The sequence below is a fragment of the Panicum virgatum genome, chromosome 8N, assembly GCF_016808335.1.
Source record: "Panicum virgatum strain AP13 chromosome 8N, P.virgatum_v5, whole genome shotgun sequence".
Classification (NCBI taxonomy): Eukaryota; Viridiplantae; Streptophyta; class Magnoliopsida; order Poales; family Poaceae; genus Panicum; species Panicum virgatum.
Window position 1 is genome coordinate 763,928 of NC_053152.1, and position 23,569 is coordinate 787,496.

Genomic DNA, 23,569 nt, shown 5'->3' on the forward strand with positions numbered 1-23,569 from the left:
TTGTCTTTGCATTGAACTTTGTCAAATTGTTGTGACCCTTGAGAGAATTCTTTTCATGCTTCCATGATCAAGATTCATGTGCACACCATTACCCCCTTGCTATGCTTCTTTGAGAAGTTAGCATTGTACCATCCACTCATTCCACAAAATAAATGCTCTACTATTTGTGTTGGTCTCTCTCTCCAGTTTTTTTTAAAAAGAAGAGAGGCATGGGCTATTGAAAAAAAATATGGACACATGAAGTTCCAAGTATTGGGAAAAAAAGAAAGAAAAAAAATGTGGGCACATGAAGTTCTATGAAAAAAAAGATTGCCATGCTCTCAAAAGAATTTATATAGGGAGAGAGATCATACAAAAGGAGTTTCCATTCCATCCATCACAATCCATACACGTGCACATCTTGATCTGATTGTATGATTTGTTTTGCTCTTTGGATCTAGTCTTTGACTTTGCAATATATGTGATACAAGTATACCTTATCCTTCATATCCTACCTTGAGCTCCACAAATAGCCATCACTAGAAGTAGGGTGAAGAGAAGGCTAGTCAAATGCCTTGGTAAGGATATAAACACATTGAGCGATCTGAGAGAATCAAATGAGGAGCTAAGCAAGGTTTGTTATGAAAACTTATTGAAAAAACCCCAAGCTACTTGACATGAGGAGCAGAAATTACTTGATTCAATACCGTTCCATGCCTCAACTACCCAAGATGGCATGATAGACACTTCAAAGTTCACAAGTGCAAGGTATGGTTTGGAATATCTCTTATGCTCACTTCATACCTTTGGAAGTCATGTTCCACCTTAGTCCTTTCTACTTTACTCGAGGACGAGCAAAGGCTAAGTATGGGGGAGTTGTTGACGGCTCTTAAGTATCAAATCTAGGCCGTCAACTCCTGCATAAATACATAAAATGTGAGCATCAATATAGTGGTAGGGGTTTATTACTGACCATTTCCACGAGTTTTGGTAAATATTTGTATGCAGGTGAATTAAGGGAGAACACACACTTCATGAGCAGGGAAACACACTCCACAGATCAAGGCAAAATACGCAACCAATCAGAGAACACGAGTCATGCTCAATTGGAACAAAACAAGCCCATGCACCCAAGCAAACTAGCATAGGACTGGCCAAGACCCATGGCCCATGGGGTTAGGACAAGGAGGACCAGAACAGCCTGCTGGACGAAGCTGGGGGTGGTTGGAGCCTCGGGCAGGTCGGCCGACCTACAGGTCGGCCGACCTGGCCCGTGGGACCCACCGCCTCATCCAAGCCACGTGTCGCCTCCTCATAGGCCCCATAGGTCAGTTCTTGGAGGATTAGCTGCTGAAGGATGCCGTGCTGCCCGTGGCTCCCTCCTATATATATGAAGGGAGGGGTTCCAAATGAAGACACACCCACCAAGTTGGAGTTCACATCCATCCAAGTGCTCTCTCAAGCCTTCTCTTGGTTTATAAGTGTCTTAGAGTAGGGAGAGGGTAGAGGTACTCAGGAGGGACGCCGGTCTTCGGCACTCTTCTCCATTTTTGTACCTCTACGAGAGTGAGGGAGGAGTTCGGGAGAAGTGCCAGGGTGTCGGCATTCTGCTCCAGCTTGTACCTCTACGGATGCTGCTACATTCTTCGGGTTTTAGTAAGTATTCATGGTTCCTATCTCTAGTATTTTACTTGGTATAGTAGATGCTAGTAGTGCTTGTAGTTGAGTGAGATCAGTTCTCTTACTCGCGGGTTCGTCGCTCTGTATTCATACAGAGTGCTGTAGTTTGCTACGGGACGTCATATGTAGTTAGACTACAGTAGTAATCAGTAGCGTAGGCGTGGTGTCTAGGCTAAGGATTATCCTTCGTTTGCCTTATATCTCACAGTTTGTTAGAGGTAGGCCGTAGGTGGTGACAGCCCTATTGGTCCTTCGTAATCCTTCACGTTCGGATATAGCGTAGAGCTGTTGGCCGGAGTCAACTGGCAGACCAGTTGTAAGCCGGTGCCCGAAGAGAGTATTGTGCCCGAGAGATTGACCTTTAACTCAGCAGTAGCACTATCTTAGGAACCCTCTCTACCCTTCTACCTATCTTTGTGTGTCCTTGGACTGATTAGAATAGAATAGAGTGCACACATGTTCCCTGTGGATTCGAGTACCCTTGGAATACTCTGAGGTGAAAGCTACAATGGTATCCGTGCACTTGCGGATTTATTTGTGATGCTAAAATATCCAACAGCCATCAAAGAAGACCAAGAAGGTGTGGCGCAAGAAGAACAAGACGTCATCGACCGCTACTACTTCTCCAGGTATGGACAAAACGACCTCAACCTAATCAGGTATGGAGAAAGGTATTGCTTTTCGGACCCTAAACCAAGAGCTAGCTTGGGGGAGGTTCCCTCCCCTAAGTCAACTATATCCCTTTATTTGCTTTCAATAAAATTTGATAAAGACTTTAAAAAACAAAATAAAATTTACTGCTTTATTTCCTTTTTCCATGATGCGCTGTAAGAATGTTTTAACTCCCTTTGAATAAGTTGAAAGGATGAGTTTTACTTTGCTCTATAATGTCTGTTGTGCCTAGTTTGAAAAAAGAGTTCTCTTGAGTTTATATTTGTTGGTTATGCAATTATCTTGCCAATAAACCTGAAAGTTCCGTGGGTTGCATATGCTTGATCCGAGTCTAAGTTGTTGTGAGTTCAGATAAGGTAAATAAGATTATGCAAGCTTGTTCTAGTGATGCTTGAAGTCTGGAGTTGTTTTCGGAAAAAAAATTAATTAAAAGGCAAGTTCCCCAGCGATATGCAATGTCCTACCAGAGCCATATATCATATTCCATGAAAAAAACCCTTATACATATGCTGCTTGATGTTCTGTTGAGTTTTGTCAAATTGGGTGACCCTAGTAAGATACTCTTCATGCTTTCTCGATTATAAGCATGTACACATCCCATCCATTTGCTATACTCCTACACTGGGAATTAGCACCACCATTCATTCCACATCAATAAATGCTGCATGTCATGGTGATCTCTCTCGTAGAACATCCCTGAAATAAAATAAAGTCAGATTATGGTTGCCCCAAAAAGAAGAGAAAAAGATGACATGCCAAAGAAGCATGACCCAAAGAGAGAGAGAGAAAAAAGGGTGACCATGTCTCAAAAAAAAGAGAGACAGGGATGATTCAAGAGAGAAAAGCCATTACCTCAAGGAGTAAGCCATATTCATCCATCCATCCACTTATACACTTGCACCTTTTGATCGAGATTGTATGACTTGTTTCTCCATGGATCCTCTCTTTGACTTTACAATAAATAGAATGCAAGTGTGCCCTGTTCTTATCCTACCTTGAGCTCCACAAAGGCTTGTAGTAGTAGGGAAGGTCAAAGGCAAACACTCTCCTGGTAAGGAAAATACAAGATGAGTGCCTCGAGAGAGTTATCCTGGGAGTTTTGTCATGTTTTCAAAAAAATTTCAAAAAAGTGTCTCCAGATGGATTGCGGCTCTATAAACAAGTAAGTACTACTTTATGCACCGTTCTAACTCTCAACAGCCCAAGACAAGGAGACATCTAAAAAGCCCCATAAGGGAGTAAGGTAACTGAGCAAAGGTATGCTAATCAACTTAATTAAGCTTATAGATGAATCTCTTTGCTTCAGACTATGACATGACAGGTAAGGTATGAGTCAAAGTGATTTTCTAATCAACAACCTGATTTGTTCCACTTTGCTCAGGACGAGCAAAGGACAGCTTGGGGGATCTTGTTGACGCTCACTAACGACCATTTCCAGACGTCATCTTGATCAGAAAATTATGAGAGTTTGCATTTCTTTCATGCATCCTTATCCAATAAAGTCACTAAACCACACTATACCTTTTGGAATATGCAAGTTGTGTTTTCAAGCTAATATGCAGGTTACGAGCACACTTTGGCCCTGACACAAAATCACAGAAATTATCAGAGCACCGATTTAGGCTCAGATGAACCAAAAGTGATGCAAAAACCCAATTCAAATAAGTCAAGACAGGCCAACCCCAACGTGGATCAGACAAGGAGGCCCAAGACAGCCTGCCAGAAGAAGTTGGGGGCGGTTGGTGGCCCGGGCAGGCCGACCGACCTACCTGGCCGGCCGAACTGGCCCGTGGGCCCCACTGCCTCAACCAGGGCATGTGGCGCCTCCATGTTGGTCCCCTACGTTGGTTTGGGGTGCTGCAGCCCGTGGCTCCCTGCTATAAATACAAAGGGGTGGAGAATAGGACACACACACACTCACTCACCACACACCTCTCAATTCCTCTCTTGCATAGTCTTTAGACTTAGTGGAGTTTAGGAGAAGTCTAGGAGTCATCGAGTCGCCGGAGTTGCTCGAGAGTCTGGTATGGGTTCATCTCTAGCCCTCTCTTGTAATATTCGGTCGTTTGTAATAGAATTAGACTATGGTTACTGATATCTGCTTGAAGTATATTCTGAGTTATCGAGTATATGCTTCTTGTCATGATTGCGTTATTATTCAGTGCTTGCATTGCATGATCGCCCTGTGCTGGAGATGGTTAGTCTTTTGTTCTTAGAACTCTATCAACTGCTCCAGTATTTGTATGATTGCTCTACTGTGATGTCTGTCCATCCGGAGGGTGGGGGCTCCGCACGGGACACTAGAGTATACCTTACTAGTGTAGACATGGTGTTTAGATTAGCTAAGAGTTGCTGGATGTCAACTATACCCACGATTTGTAGAGGTAGCCGGCAGGTGGTGACATCCCTGTCCGAGCCTTTTAGTAATCCTCCACGTTCGGTATGGGGGGTAGGAGGTACATAAAGTCGCCGGGGTGTACGGGCTCCTCCTGTTACTTCGATAGCGATCTCCCTATTGTGTAGTTTAATTTCTGACGAGCTAACTAATGAGAAAGTGTAGATATAGCTAGCCTAGCACAGCTGACTCGAGCTCTGACTTTTACCTTGCTCCCGGCCTAAAGCACCTTTTATCTTTCTTTTATCTTTTATTTATCCAAGAGAGTAGTTTGTGTGTGTGTGTCACACTACCTCCTACCATGTTATTATCTTATCCCTGTTTATGCATGAGAATATCCAATCTAGATAGAGCTCACGAACTAATCTATATATCCTCTCACTTATCACCTTCCCTGCAGAAATATAAATGACACCCCGGTACACTCCTAGGTAAAATGCTATAGTGGTATTCTGTGCGCTTGCGGATTTATTCATGGTTCATGAAATACTGCCTATCTTCTCTTTGTCATCACTTGAACCTAATAGCCTGAGAATGGTTTTCTTAACAATCATATTAGTCCAAGTGTTGTGTTGTCTATATCAATCACCAAAACATTATATTAAAATATGGCATGAGAGGCCATTTTCGCTACAACAACTGAACTGAGTCGTTCACAGCAAAAGGAAAAGCCTGATCAATGGACTAGGGAGACCGCATCCAGATGAACAGGAGGAGCCTGATCATCCGACGACTTTATGCACCTCCTACTCCTCTACCCGAACGTGGAGGATTACTAAAAGGCTCAGACAGGGCTGTCACCACCTGCCGGCTACCTCTACAAACTGTGGGGTAGAATCGCATTCAAACGTGGTCATCAACCTAGGCACCACGCCTACGCTAACGAGCACCACTCTAGCCTTGCGCAAGGACACCCTTGTCTATCCGGGGCCTTAGTTCTAGAGCGCCCAATTAAGGAAGATGAAACAAAGCCATGATACACGACTAGTCTATGCACATGAATCACTCAAGACATTCATAATTCACAAAAAAGATCATATACACAACAAGGGCATACGAACCAAAGTACTGAATAGAATAAATAAACATCTAGTACAAACTCAGAGAATGACATGAAGATAAAGTAAAAGACATACCGGACTCTCCATGAAGACTCTAAGACCTCGAACTACGACTCAAACCCGAACTCCTATAGTCCTAAGACCTCTACAAGAGAAGATGAACTACATCTTTAGAGAGTGACTTGATAGCTTGATGCTTGGTGATGTCTTGAAATGGAGCCCCTCCCCTCATATATATAGTGGGGAGCCACCCTCTCCTCGGCCATGGAATCAGCAGGGAACCCCTGGAACCGATGTTGTGAGCCAATCATAGAGTGCCACGTCAAAGCCTGAAGGCAGTGGGGCCCATGGGCTGGTCAGCCGACCTGTAGGTCGGCCGGCCTCCCACTGGGCCCACCTACCTTCTCCTTGTTGTTGTGGGCTGTTCTCAGGGCCCACTGATCAATGGTTTATGGCTTGGCTTCTTCCCTGCTGGATTTCTTCTCTGGTGGCCTTTTGGTCCATGTGTGGCGACATCTGGCCGGTGTTTGCTCCTTGGTACAAAGGGTGTGATTGCCCTTCATTTTCAGCTAAATCCTGCACTCATAGAAACCTAGAGGGACATGTGGAATTCAGTGATTTATTAGTTGCATGAGTGTAAGAAATGCAAGTCCGTCCATTTATTATGGCAATATTGACGCTCAGAAATGGTCGTTAGTGAGCGTCAACAGGCACCAACACCGTCCCAGGCCGGACTGTCCGCCAGCCAATTTTAACTCCCACCAGAGCCAAACATGCTCTCTAGTACAGGGGCGGACCGTCCGCACCCCGGAGGCGGACTGTCTGCACTTGTGCAGTCAGCTCACAGACTTTAGATCTTTTTCAAACTTTCTTAAAACGTCATTAGCCCTCATGCATGCATCTAGACATTTTGAGCAAAATGGCACTAAAGACCCGTCAAGCACGAGTACACGACCCCTCTTGATAGTATGGCTATCTATCCAACAAATTCGGTCACTTTTCATCCACTAATCGCCTTGTGACCGGTAAAATGCAAAAGCCCTATTATATATCTTTGCCTTGAGCCCGAGCTTTGCACATCATCTCCAAAACTCCATATGATCACAATAAAATCCTTTTCAACCGTGGATCAACCTATGCTCATTATCTCAAATGAAATCGTTAATCCACAAACCATTGTCATTAATTACCAAAACACGAATTAGGGACCTAAATGCTTTCAAATGTAAAACAATTATGTTAAGTTCTTGGAGTTATGTCTAATATTTTACCTAATTCTGCAGCAAAGTATTTGAAATTTATCAGCTGCTGCGCAGCGGTGTCTACACTGGCAGCATCGTCCACTTCGTCGTCCTCTCCCCCTCAAGACAGGCACCACAACCTCCACTCCAAATGGGCCAAAACAATTTCTAAGTCAAGTATCATGATCATTTCTTACCGATGCATCTTGTTTCTCTAGATCTATGCACTGCTGAGAAGAACTTGATGAATTTCAACCAAAAGGAGAATGCATTGCTGAGAAGAACTTGATGAATTTCAACGAAAAGGGGTTTAAATTCTGGTGGGAGTTCGTTTAAATTTATTTTTTTTATCTTCTATATCTTCCCTGCACAACCATTTAGCAGGTCACAAGCCTGATTAGACAGCAGCACCAGATCATTTTTTACATGCAACGAAAGCAACGTGTGAATCATTTTTCAATAATTCCTAGTTTGTTCAGCATCACAATCAATCTGATCAAGCATTTTTTATTTGCATTCAATGAGGCTATACAGCAGTGAATTTACTTCAGTTTAGCTAGGGGCCAACCTCCTTGCTATGTTCCTCTTGTTCTATTTGTTGCCATGTTGAGCCTAGATATTCCATCTTGTAGTCAACATATGTTAAATCAAGTAGCAAACTATTCATTTTAGTTTATAATGTTTGTGTTCTGATTTAAGCATTTTCATTAGCAGTGCCCACCAAGAGACACCATACTTCATTCAGGCAGTTTACAATGTTCTTGCTATAGGTCAATTTTGGAGGGCTCCCAAGATTGCAAGAAGAGCACACCCATGTTTTATTTGGTTGTATATTTACTCTAATTTGCTTCGAATCAATCTATTTTATTTTTCTTGTACATTTATTATAAATTGCTTCGGAGTTTATTATGATATGCTTTCAACTTTTAACAAAAGTGCTTTTCGAACTGTATGAGAAAAATATCACCGAAACATATTGAAGAGGGATCTTGTTTTGATGTATTTGTTGGGGGCAATTTAATGGTGCAATCAGATTTCAATTTTGATCCTCGATCGAAAAGTTACAACTTTTTTAAATTTGAGATTGACTTTAAATGCGCTGATACCATCTTTTTTATCCTTATTCTGAGAAAAATGAAGCCGCAACAACTTTTTACCTAAAAGGGAAAGACCCAGTATCCCACTTGCTAGAAAAGGATAGGCCCTACGGTCGGCCTAATTTACGGCCGGCCGTAAGTTAGCCAAGTCTATATATAATTATTACTATTTGAGGATTTGTTGGGTTGGTTATTAGCACATTATAGTCGTATCGTACGTTGCGTAGCAATACAATTAGATAATTTTTTATTTGTAGTCTTACTGACATGGTGTGAAAAACTTTGATGAATGTGGTGTTGCAGAGTTTGCATACTTGCCTGGACGGGATGGCTCCATATATATGACCTACTACTGTACATACTTTATGTGCGGCTTGTGTATGTCTGCATCAGATTAATGCAATACATACAGTGTATTTTGTTTATGTTTTGGTGACGTACTATGTAGAGTACAATAGAAATCCGCTTGAGGACATGAAACATAACAGGGTCATTCTGAGCAGAGCCGAGCAGGCCTTAGCTTATGCAGGCTGAGTCATGTGCAGTGCTTATGGACCATGGCCCAATGTTTTTTTTTGAAGTAGACCATGGCCCAATGTTGTGTGTGCGTGCATCGGGCCATATGCATAGGCTTTGGGCCACCCACCAGGATCCTCCTGTGAGTGAGAAGTTAAAAAAAAAGGAATAATCCAGGCGGAAAAATGAAGAGGATGTTCAGGTGAAGCATTCGATAGATCAAATGGTTGTAGCTATACATGTACAGGGGAAGAAGGCAGCAGCACCTTCAGCCTCAACCATGGAAATAAAGAGAAATACTACCCTTCCTTACCCTACATACATACCCAGCTGCTGTCCAAAGATACAAATATTTCTCTGCACTCGATGGCATGGAATAGTCTTGTCGTCTCTAGCTCCGGCGAAACAGAAGGAATCCGTGGGCCAGCCAGCCAGCCGGTCATGATGTGGATGGATAATGTAAAGAAAACCATGGGCGGCGAGACTTGGTAGCTGGATGGATTAGGACAAATTAACCCGTCACGTCATGGGTGCCTCCGTCCCCAATTATTGCTAGCTGCAACTACTAGTAGTTTATTCCCCAATTCCTTCTTCTCCATGGATGGGCTGCAACTGCTAGCGAGAGTTTACCAGCTCCATCGCTCGTTCTCGTTGCCGTCGGCGTCGGTTGCCGGCGGCAGGTGCGCGTAGAAGTCGAGGTCGGCGTCGGCGCTGGTCTTGCTCGTCTTGGTGTAGTAGTGCATGGCGGCGGCTCCCCCCAGCACGGCGAGGGTGAGTGCCTGGGCGTGCATCCTGGCGTGGATGAGGCGCAGGCTCGTCGCCCGCTGCGGCGCCCTCCGCCGGCTGTACGCCACCGAGGAGCCCACCGCCGCAGCCCACACGCCTCCTGCACGCAGCACGTCTCAGATTAAGCATAAGCACGCAGCAGGTGGGTGAGACAAGGGGATGGGATGCTGACCGTACCGATGGTTGCGAGCTTGTGTTCCTCCACCCACGAGCTCATCCTCTCCATCTTTGATTCCATCGATGATCTGCCTGCTGCCGATGACGCCCTCCTCTGTGTTTTGGATTTGGTGATGATTGATTGTTAAGATGAACGAACGAAAGGGAGTGCTGGATCTGGATGTGCCTGTCTGGTCAGATACTTATAGCAAGGAGCGAGGTCACGAGTGGAGTGCTTGTGCCTGCCCACTGGTTTTGTGCTCACATAAAGCAAATCTTCAGTTTCTCTGCTGCTGCTGCTGCTGCTGGTTTCCTACTTTGCTTGGCTTCTGCTTGTGGGCGGCCACCCAAGGTTTCAGGCAGGCCCACCTTATCTGGTGTGGGTGCCGGCCAAAAAATAAAATAACTTACCTTGACACAGATGCTGGGGCCTTTCTAGGGGTGCAAATTGGTTCCAACCTCAAAGGATGCTTAATTAGATTTTTATTTAATTAATTCCACAACAGTTGTCAAAATTATATGTCATTCTAAGGCGAGGCTACCATATGAAAACAACTAATCAAGTCTGTCTGTCTCTCTTGATGATGGGTCTCGTTTTTCCTTTTCTTTTCTACTATATATCAGAGACCTCTCAGCTGTGTGTCTGTGTATTTTTAGCGAAAATAAAGTGAGGCAACAAAAGATCAACGGCAACCAATGGCCCAATCAAACAACCCGCAAAGTTTCCTTCCTTCCCTTGGAATGGAAGAAGCCTCCCCCGCCGGCCCGCTCTTCACTCACCACTGCCCCCCGCCCCCCATACGCACCTCGCCAGCACCGCCACGCCACCGGGCTCGCCGGCCCCGGCGCCTCTCTCCAGCCACAAGTCCGCCGCCATCAAGCGGCGGCGGAAGGCGGCGGCGCCGCTGGGCGACGTCACCAACCTCCTCCTCCCCGAGACCCCGACCCCAATCAAACCCACAAGGACAGGACTCCGGCCCCTCCCGACGCCCTCCGACGCCTCCTCCACCTGCTCCTCCACCGCATCGGTCACGCCCGTGCCCAAGCCCTCGTCAGCCAAGGGCAAGGAGCCCGTTGCTGCAGCTGCTGGAACGGCGAGTTGCCCTCCTCTTGGAAAAGCCACACGGAACAACACCAGGTGAAATTGCTTAACCTACCTGATCCTGATCCCATCCCCAGTACAGTTTCACTTCCACCTGTGTTTGGTGTGTCCGATTCAGCCACCCTCATCAGTGCTCCTGCCTTTCCTTGCTGCAATTGATTGTCAGATTTTTGTACAAAGTTAGTGGTAGCTTCTTCTGTGGGTGCTAGAGACCTCCCTTGTAGTTGTAGTTTGTTTTTATCACCACTGTCTTTGGTTTATGCAGAAACAAGATATTTACAGATATGTTTGAACAAGAATGCACGTACCTGATTGTCTCTAAGAATTAATAGCTTGTTATTGGAAAGTGTACAATGACGTAGTAATCATTGTGAGTTGCTGTACCTCAGTCTCAACAATGCTAGGATGCTTGCTGAAAAAATGCCATGTAGTGATATCGAGTAGGCTAGAAGAATAAACTTACCGCATCATATAGTGTCAGAACTCACAAATTCAGAATATTAACCAGTCCAAACTTTAGTGTTCCTTTAGTTCTTCACAGTTACAGTCTGAGTACATTTCAGTATCTCAAATATTGAATTACACTCCTGTTTCAGGAAAGACTCTATGGCTCAGGATACTCGGCCCATTTCTTCTTCAGCTCCTTGTCATGGAGCTAAAAAGGTAAGAGTATCAAAATCTGAGTGTATTCATGCATAAGGGCCCTATAGGTTTCTATTGTTGAGACTTAGATCATGGTGCTCTATTTGATGATGTACATAATGAAATACCATTATGCAAATTTTTTTTCCTGAACTTGTCATGTGTTAAACAAAGCTGTGCCTGTAGGATTTTAGGAAGGTTTGCAGCTTTGGTTAAATTTGGCTCATCCTTGCTCCTTTGCATTATTGCATAAATATATAGACCGACCTGAACATTTGTGCCATATGCATTTCAAAATATGATGACATGGATATTTTGTGTAGGTAAGCACTGCAACTTGTAAGTATGGTTGATTCTGTGTTTGTAAGATGTAGTTCTTCTGCATCTGCTCCTTATGATGGCCAGAATTCCAATTATAGTATGCTCATTTAGCAACAGTTTAGGGATCATCTAGCTTTGTGTCACCTCTAGGATTGATCATATCCTTTTGTCAGGATGGAAAGGTCATATTTCTGAAACGGTGGCTGGGACAATAGCAATTGTTTAAACAGAACCTATCAATCTGAAAACTAGGGGAGCATTGATCTGTTTGAGAAAACGAGCTAGTTTACGCATCACCAGTCGCTTGATCGCTAGTTTGTTTGCAATGATGTTCAGCTTTCTGACTGCTTGCAATGTTTTAAACAGAAACGGCCCCCTCCAAGCACACCCAAGTTACCAGAAGACTTTGTGAAGAAGCAGCGAGCTTACTTTGCTGATGTGGATGCGTTTGAACTGCCTGTGGAAGAGGTGTCAGAATCTGAGCTCGAGTTAAAACTGAAGCTGATCCCAGAATATATGGCCGTTTTTCTGTACAGACGTAGTTTACTGGAATTACGCTTACAATGTAAGTCTGAGTTATGGTGGTAGCAATGTATAGCTCTCCTAACATGAGGAAGAGGCGGTGTTGCTTTTTAGTGATCAGTGGTCATTGGCCCAACAATGCAACGACCCTTTTAGCATGCTTGTAGCATAGTAGTAGTATGCCAGAGAAGTACTGAGACCTGAAACGAAGCAAGCTTTGGCTGCTTGAGGAAATGAGCCAGTTACTCAGTAGTAGGCACTCGATCTTTAGCCTGTCCAGAAGAAGCAGCTATTCTGGATTATAATCTGTGTGCATGTTTATTCATAGTTTCTTCTTGAGACGTAAAAATTCTGCCGTTGGAGCTGAGCTTGGGTAAACAAAGTGAACCTGCATCTTTAGCTAGTTTTCTCAGTGACATTACCATGATCGATCCAACAAAGAAGAATGGCAAGAAAAACAAGAGAATTTCTAGAATGTTGGATGGACCCTAACCACTGGGAAAGACATTGCCTGGCCTCTTTCCTTCGTTGATTGTCTTTGGATGCCAAATATGATAGGTACCGCCACACTCTGTTCTGCATTTCTTTTAGTAAAATAGAGGTACATAATAACAACGGGTTAAATAAGCAGCATACTCCAGAGGGAAATCCTCCAAACCAAAATATTGATAACAAAAACTGATGAGAAAACAAAGAAAAGGAGAGATTTTAAAATCAAGCGAAGCTTCCATAGTTTGGGGGTTCTCCAGACACGAAGCATGAAATTCGCTACCATTGTAGTATCTTACTAGCTCGCGCACACTTTTTAAGAAAAGGAAGGAGCACAAATTGGTAAAGGTGGTTCATTGCGCCCAGTTTGTTGACAAAGCAAGATTCGGCAAAATCGAAATGGTTCACACCCGAGACAAGATAGAGCTTATGGCCAAACCGATCCATGCATGCTCAGGACTCACTCATATGCTATGTACAACCACTCCAACTTGCAGACGCTCTCTCTGGCTTTTCGACGCCAAATCACCAATACTCTTGTTAATGGCTTGCTTGGCCAAGTCGTTATCCACAACTCCCCACTCGGCAACATTTTCAAAATGGCTCGATTCCCTGTCGTACTTTTGACATAAGTTGAGAGCACTCCCAGATCACCAAATGGAAATTTATACTTCATACTCACTGTCTGCACAGCAATAGCAGACTCATGAAATTTCATAGTGATGCTCCAGTGTCGTTCATGACATAAGTTGAAAGTACTCATGAAATCTTCTGTCACCAGCCAAATGAGGACTAACTTTAGTTGGCATGTTAAACCACATAATATACAAGTCAATGTAGTCATGCCTCTGTCCCATCAAATCTGTTAATACAACCTGCTTTCGGAGTACAGACCACTCCACTTAGCCCGATGAAGAAAACTAAGGAATATTCAAAGCCACTAGCATAAAGTTAGGAACTTAGCATGCGCAAATATTCTGCCTATAAATATCTGCACACATCGAAACTGGCCAACACACAGTACACACTGCTCTAAAACCCTGAGCAAAATGGCCTTCCATAAACCCCTCGCTTGCAGTGTCTTGGCCTTGTTCTTTTCTGCAAGCTTAGTTTCAGCTCAGCTTACTGCAAATTTCTATGACTAGTCATGCCCAAATACACTGTACACCATCCAAACAGCCGTAAGATCTGCTGTGGCCAAGGAGAACCACATGGGTGCATCATTGCTCCGCCTCCACTTCCATGACTGCTTTGTCAATGCAAGTGTCGCAAAATCTGCAGATAGTTTCATACTTACATTTTCTGTATTATTAACATGGAAATGCAAAAATATACAGGGTTGCGATGGCTCCGTGCTGCTTGATGACACCCCAACCTTCACAGGGGAGAAGTCCGCAGTTCCAAACAATAATTTCCTGCGTGGATTTGATGTGATCGACAGCATCAAAGCACAGATTGAGGGGATCTGCCCGCAGGTGGTATCATGCGCTGACATCCTTGCTGTTGCAGCACGTGATTCCGTTGTTGCGGTAAGCTAAAACTAAAAACACTTAAAATTAGTTTAAAATATTAAATGCAGAAGTATTTATGACTCAGAACCACACGCAGCAAACCACAATGGAGTCCTTATACATAATTTAACTGAAATGATGATGGCAAAGCTCTTTATGTTAATTGAAATAAACATAGACCTAAACAAGGCATCAGGAAACACTAAACTAAACTACTAAAGTCAACACTCCACAATATCCAGAGATTCCATAGAAACTAATTGATTAAGCATGTTTTACGCATTCCACCACAAACAAAAAGTACTAAAAGTAGACAATTTCTATTTCAGCTTGGAGGGCCTACTTGGGTTGTCAATCAGGGGAGGAGGGACTCAACGACAGCAAGCCTAGACACTGCCAACAGTGACATCCCAGCACCAACCCTTGACCTCGGTGATCTTACCAAGTTGTTCTCAAACAAAGGACTGAGTACAACTGACATGATTGCACTCTCAGGTACTGAAAGACTGCATTTTTTGTCATTTACCATAGACCTGGTTCATAAATCAGTACAACAATGATACGCAGCTCTCCTGCGTATTCGAGAAAAAATATAAATCAGTACAAGCTAGATTTGTTCCTTGAATGCCAATAGTACTACAACTGAATACAGACTGACATGAAACCAAAAATTACCAGGAGGTCACACCATTGGGCAAGCCAGATGTGTCAACTTCCGCAACCGCATATACAGCGAATCTAACATTGACACATCCCTCGTAACATCGCTGAGATCAAATTGTCCGAACAACACTGGCGACAATAACATTTCCCCCCTTGACGCCTCAACACCCTATGTTTTTGACAATTTCTACTACAAGAACTTGCTGAACAAGAAGGGTGTTCTGCATTCTGATCAGCAATTGTTCAATGGAGGCTCAGCAGACTCCCAGACTACCACCTATTCTTCAAACATGGCAAAATTCTTCACCGATTTCAGTGCGGCGATGGTGAAGATGAGCAACATTAGTCCCCTCACTGGATCAAATGGACAGATAAGGAAAAACTGCAGGAAGGTAAACTAGGACTCACATAATTGCTGCCTGTGCTGGTGTGTGGTTTAGTACCTTGTAATCATCATTGGAAGGAGAAGTGTCCCTTTCATGATGCAGTAGTCTACTCCAAAGATGTATTCACTGCTTTCAAAACATATACATGTGCAAGGAATAAAATGATACAACAAATACTTTTAATGCAGTAATTGGTCTTACCTTTCAGTGTTTCCGCACCTATCTTGAGCATGCAAGCTCATGGACAAAAGTTGCTCCAACAATGGCACAAGAATAACACCACTAGCAAGACTTGATCAGATCAAGGTGTATTTTGATCAAATATCGTCACTTTGAAAATTGAAGGGATCAGAGATGGTACTCATAGCAGAGATACTTGGCAAGGATTCATTTTACAGTTTTGTACAGAAAAACAGGAAGCAGTTCAATCCAAGAGGGTTTCCAACTCGCATAATTAGCACATCTAATGACACGAATACTTGCTGAAGTTGTGACTGCAGGTAGAGTCATGACTGATGAATATTGCGTATCGCTGCATTGATACTTTTACAGTCAAAGTCCATGATCTTCATCCAGTTCTCGAAATCTCCAATTTCCTAGAGATGAAATTAAAAATCAGATGCTTCAGCAACAGCAAAAAAAGCCACAATACTGGATTGGATGTTTAGTTATATGCGCTGGTTCATCTATGGAAAAATGAAACCAAGCCTAAAGGTACAGGCCAAGAGCATACTAGCCCGTGGCCTTAAATTTCAGTTGGGCCATTTAATAATAGACCTGTGAAATTGGCAATTCGAGGGCACGGGAGTAGCATGGCACCTTCAAGACTGAGTTGATTTCGTTGGTGGCAGCCAGCCACTGGTCAGTCTGCTTCCTGTAGCGTGCGATAGTGGTGAGCAGCGCGCGGGCCTCATGCTCGATGCGCTTCTCGTTGACGAAGAGCTCCTGCACGCCACCGTCGACCGTGTCGACGAGGAGATCGGACACCCGCAGCGCGCTTCTCAAGGCATCCTTCTTGGCTCTCTCTGCGCGTGTGTGCGTGAAAAATGGGAAGTTGCATAATCGAAAGGCAATCAAGGGTATTTGTAGGAAGGAACCCGAACACAATGGCGTACCGTACCAGTTTGTTGGCGTTGGCGGAGGGATTGGTGGTGGTGGTGTTGTATGATGTGAAGCAGCGCCACTTCCAGCTCCCGCTTCCCACCCGCCGGCGGCGGCGTCTTGGCTCCGTCCATCCCGTCCCAATCGCCGCCGGTCGCCGGAGCGATTCCTTCCTCTTTCTTTTTTTTTTCTTTTCCTCCTCCACCGACCAAGACAGAGAGATCAGACAGCTCAGAGAATTTCTGCGTAGTTAATGGGCCACGGCCCAACTAATCTCAGAAGGCCCAACAACACCCAATGATGAGTAATTCGATTCGATTTGATTTGATTGCACTCTATAGTAATTGCTTGAGTACTAGCTTACTTAAGATGAGAGCTAGTAGTAGCTATATGCTCCCTCCGTAAAAAAAAAGAGTCAATTTAGCATTTAAAATTTGTCCTAAAAACAAGTCATCTTACTCAATTTAAAAAACGTACGTGCATCAGGGGCGGGCCCAGGATTTGGGTGGTGGGTATTCGAAATTTCAAGTGTTGGTCAAAAAAAATTTTTGACAGCTCAAAATACACACATGCATTAATTGAGTACCGATAACATAAATTGTTCATAATTTGAAAATTATTCAACACATAGATAATAGATCTAAATGTTCAACAATCAAATTGTGATTATCTTAAATAAATCAAGCAGCAAATGGCATTGATAAGGATGCTTACAAATACATGTATACATTGCTGCTATTTTATCACGAATCTATAACCAATTAATCATAAGTAATAAAAAATTATGAATGGATTTGTGAATCCTCCATTCACCTTGGTTCACTCGATCTGGCTCCCTGTTTTCTTCTTCTCGGGCTGAGGCGTTGAGCTGCAGGGGCGCAGGGCCTGCTCCCCGCCTGCGCGCTACGCCTGGCCGCCTCCCCCTGCTGGCTGTTGCTCCCTTGCCGCCTCTCACCCAGGCAGCGCAGCGCAGCGCAGCGCAGGGCGGCAGGCACCGCGGCAGCCGGCAGCGCCCCTCCAGGCTACTGCTCCCTGGCCGCCTCCCGAGGATGAGCGCAGGATCTGCGGGTGCGGCGGCGGCGATGCGGCTGGCGCCCGGCGGCTCGACGACCGGCGAGGTCTAGGGCGGCGCGGGTGCGCTAGGGCTGTAGGGCAAGGGCAAGCCGCGCGCAGCGGCCGGCAAGCGTCAGGTGTGGTCGGGGGTAGGGGGTGTCAGGGGTGGGGGATTTCCGGATTGGGCCGGTTGAGGGGAATGGGCCGTGGATGGGGTGGGTTGTTTAGTTGTTTTGGGCTGAAACTAAGAATGAGTCTCGGTTTATAGCATAGTTTTGTATTTTTGAATCATATACATAGAATATACTATGTGTATAAATTTTTGTTCAAAAATAATGAGTATTCAACTGAATACCATTGAATTCAATGGGACCCGCCCCTAACGTGCATGTAAGAATCAGCTAATGCCAAATATATATGAATAATAAATATGAGTAAACACGATCATTTTATTTTTTTTGTTAATTGAGTAACTATACTATCGGGCCAAGAAATGCTGGCCTCCCGTGAGTTCTGGCCCCACGTGGGGCCTGTGCACTGTTCATACGGGTCCCACGTACTATTCACATGGACCCACGTGGGCCCACGTATTATTCAGGCGGGACCCACGTGGGACCCACGTATTTTTCAGGCGGGACCCACGTGGGACCCATGTACTATTTAGGTGGGGCCCACGTGGGGCCCACGATTCTATTAAGTTAGTCTCTTTATCTTAAAAAAATAATTTCCTTCTATTATTTGACAATACAAAATATATTTAACTACTTCCTACATATAAAAATAATAACTAAACTTTGTATACTATATCTACATGTGGTAGTTGTACTACTTCTTGGGTTTTGATTTTCCTCCGTAAACCCACAAAATATAATTAAACTGTTCATTCATTTCTAATCTTATTTTTTTTCCTACTAAAGTAATTAAACTATACCTACTGACATTAAAAAAAATTCTGGCCCCACGTGGGGCCTGTGCACTGTTCATGCAGGGTCCCACGTACTATTCACATGGGACCCACGTGGGGCCCACGTATTATTCAGGCGGGACCCACATATTTTTCAGGCGGGACCCACGTGGGACCCATGTACTATTCAGGTGGGACCCACGTGGGGCCCACGATTCTATTAAGTTAGTCTCTTTATCTTAAAAAAATAATTTCCTTCTATTATTTGACAATACAAAATATATTTAACTACTTCCTACATATAAAAATAATAACTAAACTTTGTATACTATATCTACATGTGGTAGTTGTACTACTTCTTGGGTTTTGATTTTCCTCCATGAACCCACAAAATATAATTAAACTGTTCATTCATTTCTAATCTTATTTTTTTCCTACTAAAGTAATTAAACTATACCTACTGACATTAAAAAAATCCCTAAGGAAAAATTACTTGTACCTCTATACTACAATGTTTGAGATTGACGCGCTCTCAGACACAAAACTACTATGCAGCTTTACTGTAATTTTTAGATCTAACTCAATACACCGATACAATGTTGCTTCGAACGTAGTAACCTGACACTAATTTATCCTAAAATTTCTAGGATAATTTGTTTGGGGGGGGGGGGGGGTTGGGCGGAGGGAGTATCTTTTTCAAAGCGGCGCTGTTATCAACTGTTGATTTTCCTGTGATTGTCGCTGAGTTTTGGCTTTGACAAATTTGCTTAATTATTGACTAAACATGAGATCGAGTGAAGTCCATCAGCAAATTAAAGGTTGGCCGGTCGGCGTAAAAAAAGTGTCAAAGTCACACTATACAGCTGCATGCCTATAACCTAAGCTAGATAGCTAGCTCGCATGCAAAGAGGTTAGGGTGTATAAATACAAAACAAAAGTTCTTAAGAGCATCTCCAAGAGTTTGCCAAAATTAATTTGGCAAATCTTATGATTTGGCAACTTGCTAAAATATATGCTAAGTTAAAAAGAAGACTATCTCCAAGAGTTTGCCATTTAAGCTTGATAAAATTAAAAATCAGGCCCACCAAAATTACCGGATCAACTGCTGCCGTTTCACATCCCGTCATCGTTCCTCCCGTCTTGCGCCAGCACCAAGTCGGAGAAGCTCCGCACCGCTTCAGGGGCTCCAAGTTGACCGGCTTGAACACGACCACTCCGTCCACGGCTTTGATGAGCTCGGACACATTCGATGGCGGGCACCTGGCCGGAGCGGGACGGCCGTAGTCCTGATCGTGCTCCATGGTGAGGTCACTGGACGAGTTCCGTGATCCCTCGCCGCCGCTGTCACCAATGGTGTCGATATGATCATCGGACATGGACAAATTCAAGTCCAGGGGGAGCGGCTCGCGTGCGGATGACTCTTTGCGTGCCCTTGTGCGCCGCCGGTCTTCTTCTCCTTCAAGCTCCCGCTCCAGCCTGCGCTTCCCAGTCCCGTGCTCCAGGCTCCTGCGCTCCGCTCCGGCGACGGCAACATCACGACTAAGATGTTGCTGCCGAGGGCGACGTCCCGGCCTCGCGAGTCCGCGAGCCGGCTGGACTCGATCGCGCGTATGACCGACCCTTGCACGACGTTGTCGGCGTGGTCGACGCCATCGAGCACCACGACGCGGAACAGGTTCGCCCGTATCGCCTCGGCCACGCGATCCAGCGCCATCCGGCCACGGCACAACACGACGGACTCGCCGCCGTCGTCGCTGGCTGGCGGGCAGCCGAGACGCACGGTGACGGTGCCGGTGCCGAAGACGGACTTGGAGGAGGCGGCCACGGGAAAAAAATCGCGACCAAGAAGGCGCGCGTAAAGATGCGCGTGCGGATGGGAGGAATGCCAAGTTGCTAAAAATGCCAACCTTGTTTCCCAAACTGTTGGAGACCTAATTTTCTTGTTTTGCCAAATTTTCTAAGATGCCAACCTCATTTAGCAAACTCTTGGAGATGCTCTAATGTTAGCCTTTTTGCACAACACACACATACACTATCGGTCGGTTTAATTTGCCTCCCTAACTCATATCTATATTTATATCTATTACTAAAGCGAGTAAGATTTTCACTTTAAATTTTGGTTTGATCCGACTTGTACCATTGACATGTGTGCCTTAGCCCTTAGTCCATCCTGTATGCGAGTCCGACTAGCCTGTTATCAATCGAAATTCTAATTGGGACCCGTGCAAATCAATCGGTATCTTAATCGAAATCTGGACAAATCAATCAGAATCTCAATCGGATTCCGGATAATCAATGTCTCACATGGCTTGTACAAGGAGCGAATGAACACAAAATTGATGATATTATATTACACGTAGTAAAGCACGGACACTATGATAATATATCCAAAAGTCACTACAGTACCCAACTTGTCGAAAGGATTTGAGATGTATGCATGTATGCGGTCATCAGGTCACACCACCACAAAAGTTCTTAATGTTAGCCTTTTTGCACAACACACATACACTATCGGTCGGTTTAATTTGCCTCCCTAACTCATATCTATATTTATATCTATTATTAAAGCGAGTAAGATTTTCACCTTAAATTTTGGTTTGATCCGACTTGTACCATTGACATGTGTGCCTTAGCCCTTAGTCCATTCTGTATGTGAGTCCGACTAACCTGTTATCAATCGAAATTCTAATTGGGACCCGTGCAAATCAATCGGTATCATAATCGGAACCTAGACAAATCAATCAGAATCTCAATCGGATTCCGGACAATCAATGTCTCACATGGCTTGTACAAGGAGCGAATGAACACAAAATTGATGATATTATATTACCCGTAGTAAAGCACGAGCACTATGATAATATATCCAAAAGTCACTACAGTACCCAACTTGTCGAAAGGATTTGAGATGTATGCATGTATGCGGTCATCAGGTCACACCACCACATGCATGTCCACATCTTTCTCTCTCTCTCTCTATATATATATCGTTTAGGTGTGGATATCAAATCACGGGTTGAACTTTCCTGATCTTGTGGATGTATGTATATGCCTGTCCTATCCCGCAACAACTTTGAAGCGAAACTACCTGCTCAGACAGGGACTGTTGACTCCTGGCCACGTACATTATTATTGCTCCGACTGAACAAAAAAATGGAGATCACTAACGCACTGCATGACGACTTTAGAGAAACAGAGCACATGAGAGTTAGCATGCATATTTTTTTCACCTTACTTCATCATAAATATATACTCCTTTGTAAAGTTGAAGGGAGAGAATCTGTAGCTGACTATAGTCACAACCCCAGATGTTTGACCATGGTCCATATGCAAGGCTGCTGTATGTATGAGGTGGATGATTAGAATGCTTCCAGCAGGAGAAAATTCTTGTCCCCATCAAGCTTGACCGTAGGTTTGAAAATTGCCGGAACGCTAATCCAAGGGGATGACAGAAACTAATAATATGATACATGCATAATGGTGAAACCTCGCCGTGTTCTCTCATAACTCATAACAGAGGGCCGGTCATCAGTTTACCAAAAAATAAAAATTTAAATTACATCCAGATGCATGGACTGATAGCACGGTATAACAGAACCTTGTGGACCAGCAGTTTGGTTTGATCCTTCCTTCCTTCCTTCCTTCCTTCCTAAAGGTCCAAGTGTTCCCATTCACCGGAACCCCAACAACTCATACTAGTCTGCTGTACGTTTTGATGCTCTGTTCTGTTCCAAAGTCGCAGGCGGCCGGCCGGCTGGCAATCAACGACATTTCATCTATTTTTGTACCATCAATTTTTGTATTGTGACGATGTACTTGTAAAAGTTCAATATCATCTCCGTTTGCTTGAAGCTTGATTACACTGATCACAGTTAAAAGCAGACACCGTTTAATTTGAGCCTTCGCAATCCTTTGGAATTCCCTTGAATTAGAAGCAAGAAGAACACGGAGACATAAGTTTAGAACAACTAGTCTATCAATCCGTGCTCCCACACGGACTAATTAGAATTAATATAAGAATGAGGTCAATAACTATAATTATCTCTCTCACGCCCTTTTCATCTATTAAATATTCTAACACATACTCTAAAATATATATTTATCATTATCTAGTTATAATAGATTTCATTTTGCATCACACCTCCATATGCATTCAATACATGTTTAGTTGAACTATTTGTTTGTGAATTGGTATTCTTGTCTCTTCATCATACATGAATATACGGTGACATATATCGTGGGTAACATTTTTGTATAAATAATAATAAAAATAATATATTAATAATGATAGAAATAGTAATTTAGAATTTTATATTGATGCACTTTAATATATTACTATAATTATATAATTTAGATTCAAATTTATGAGTAATTTAATTTGTAATAATAATAATATAATTGAATAATTTATATGCAAATTTAGGGAGACATTTGTATTATTTTTATAATGGCATATGTGGATAATTTTTACAAATATTAGGGAGTTACTTGGGACTTCCTTTGCATGTCAGGCAGATCAGACCGGTGGACATTCAACCTTTAATTGACAAGGTGGGAACAAGGCTTTCAGCTTGGAAGGGGAGGTTACTTAACAAGGCTGGAAGATTACGATTGGTCAACTATGTGCTGACTTCGATACCGACCTATCACCTCACAGTATTCAAAGTGCAAAAATGGGCAATTAAGAAAATCGACAAGCTGAGGAGAAGCTTCTTATGGAAGGGTGCAAAAAAAGCAAATGGGGGGCACTGCTTGGTGAAATAGAGTAAAGTTATGAAGCCAAAGAACTTTGGAGGGTTTGGCATTTTGGACCTGGACCTTTTCAGTAGGGCTTTAAGACTAAGATGGCTGTGGTACGAGTGGGTCTCTCCTGAAAAACCTTGGGTAGGCACTGCCCTACAAGTGAATGTAGTTGTCAGGCAACTCTTTAGGGCAAGCACGTCTGTAACCTTAGGTGATGGAGCCAAAGCAAGTTTCTGGCAGTCCTCCTGGATGAATGGACATGCGCCGATGGATCTCTTCCCTGAATTATTCAAGCTAGCATGGAGGAAGAACAAAACGGTCAAGGAAGAGGTGCATAATCAAAATTGGGTTAGAGGTTTGTGGCGTATGCAGACAGTTGCTCAAATGGCAGATTTCATCAAACTTTGGGATTCAGTACAAGAAGTCCAGTTGGCAGAGGAACCGGATAAGATAACTTGGAAATGGACAGCACATGGGGAGTATACATCAAAGTCAGCGTATAATGCACAATTCTTAGGGTCCTGCAGTCAGTTTCACGGAAACTCTATTTGG

The 23,569-nt window shown here is 43.8% G+C and overlaps 3 protein-coding genes and 1 pseudogene across 5 annotated transcripts; 2 read left to right on the forward strand and 2 right to left on the reverse strand.

Moving 5' to 3' along the window:
- Positions 1-8,883: 8,883 nt before the first annotated feature.
- LOC120684491 lies at positions 8,884-9,906 on the reverse strand. The gene is made up of 2 exons (XM_039966341.1): positions 9,605-9,906; positions 8,884-9,527 (listed from the first exon to the last, which is right to left on the reverse strand). Exons 1-2 carry the CDS (start codon positions 9,663-9,665, stop codon positions 9,268-9,270), a joined length of 321 nt encoding a protein of 106 aa, XP_039822275.1. The 5' UTR covers positions 9,666-9,906; the 3' UTR covers positions 8,884-9,267.
- Positions 9,765-12,519, forward strand: LOC120686502 (proteoglycan 4-like). The gene is made up of 4 exons (XM_039968717.1): positions 9,765-9,966; positions 10,256-10,721; positions 11,282-11,348; positions 12,015-12,519. The coding sequence occupies exons 1-4, from the start codon at positions 9,765-9,767 to the stop codon at positions 12,234-12,236; spliced, it is 957 nt and encodes a 318-aa protein (XP_039824651.1). The 3' UTR covers positions 12,237-12,519.
- A 1,171-nt stretch (positions 12,520-13,690) lies between these two features.
- LOC120684493 lies at positions 13,691-15,776 on the forward strand (annotated as a pseudogene).
- LOC120684490 (biogenesis of lysosome-related organelles complex 1 subunit 1-like) lies at positions 15,503-17,495 on the reverse strand. Of its 3 annotated transcripts, none has more exons than XM_039966340.1 (4): positions 17,134-17,495; positions 16,340-16,519; positions 16,039-16,244; positions 15,503-15,815 (listed from the first exon to the last, which is right to left on the reverse strand). In XM_039966340.1, exons 2-4 carry the CDS (start codon positions 16,452-16,454, stop codon positions 15,726-15,728), a joined length of 411 nt encoding a protein of 136 aa, XP_039822274.1. In that variant the 5' UTR covers positions 16,455-16,519; positions 17,134-17,495; the 3' UTR covers positions 15,503-15,725. The 3 variants fall into 3 exon arrangements, with proteins under 3 accessions (XP_039822274.1, XP_039822273.1, XP_039822272.1); XM_039966339.1 differs by having other exon boundaries at positions 16,340-16,562; XM_039966338.1 differs by having other exon boundaries at positions 16,340-17,495.
- Positions 17,496-23,569: the final 6,074 nt, after the last annotated feature.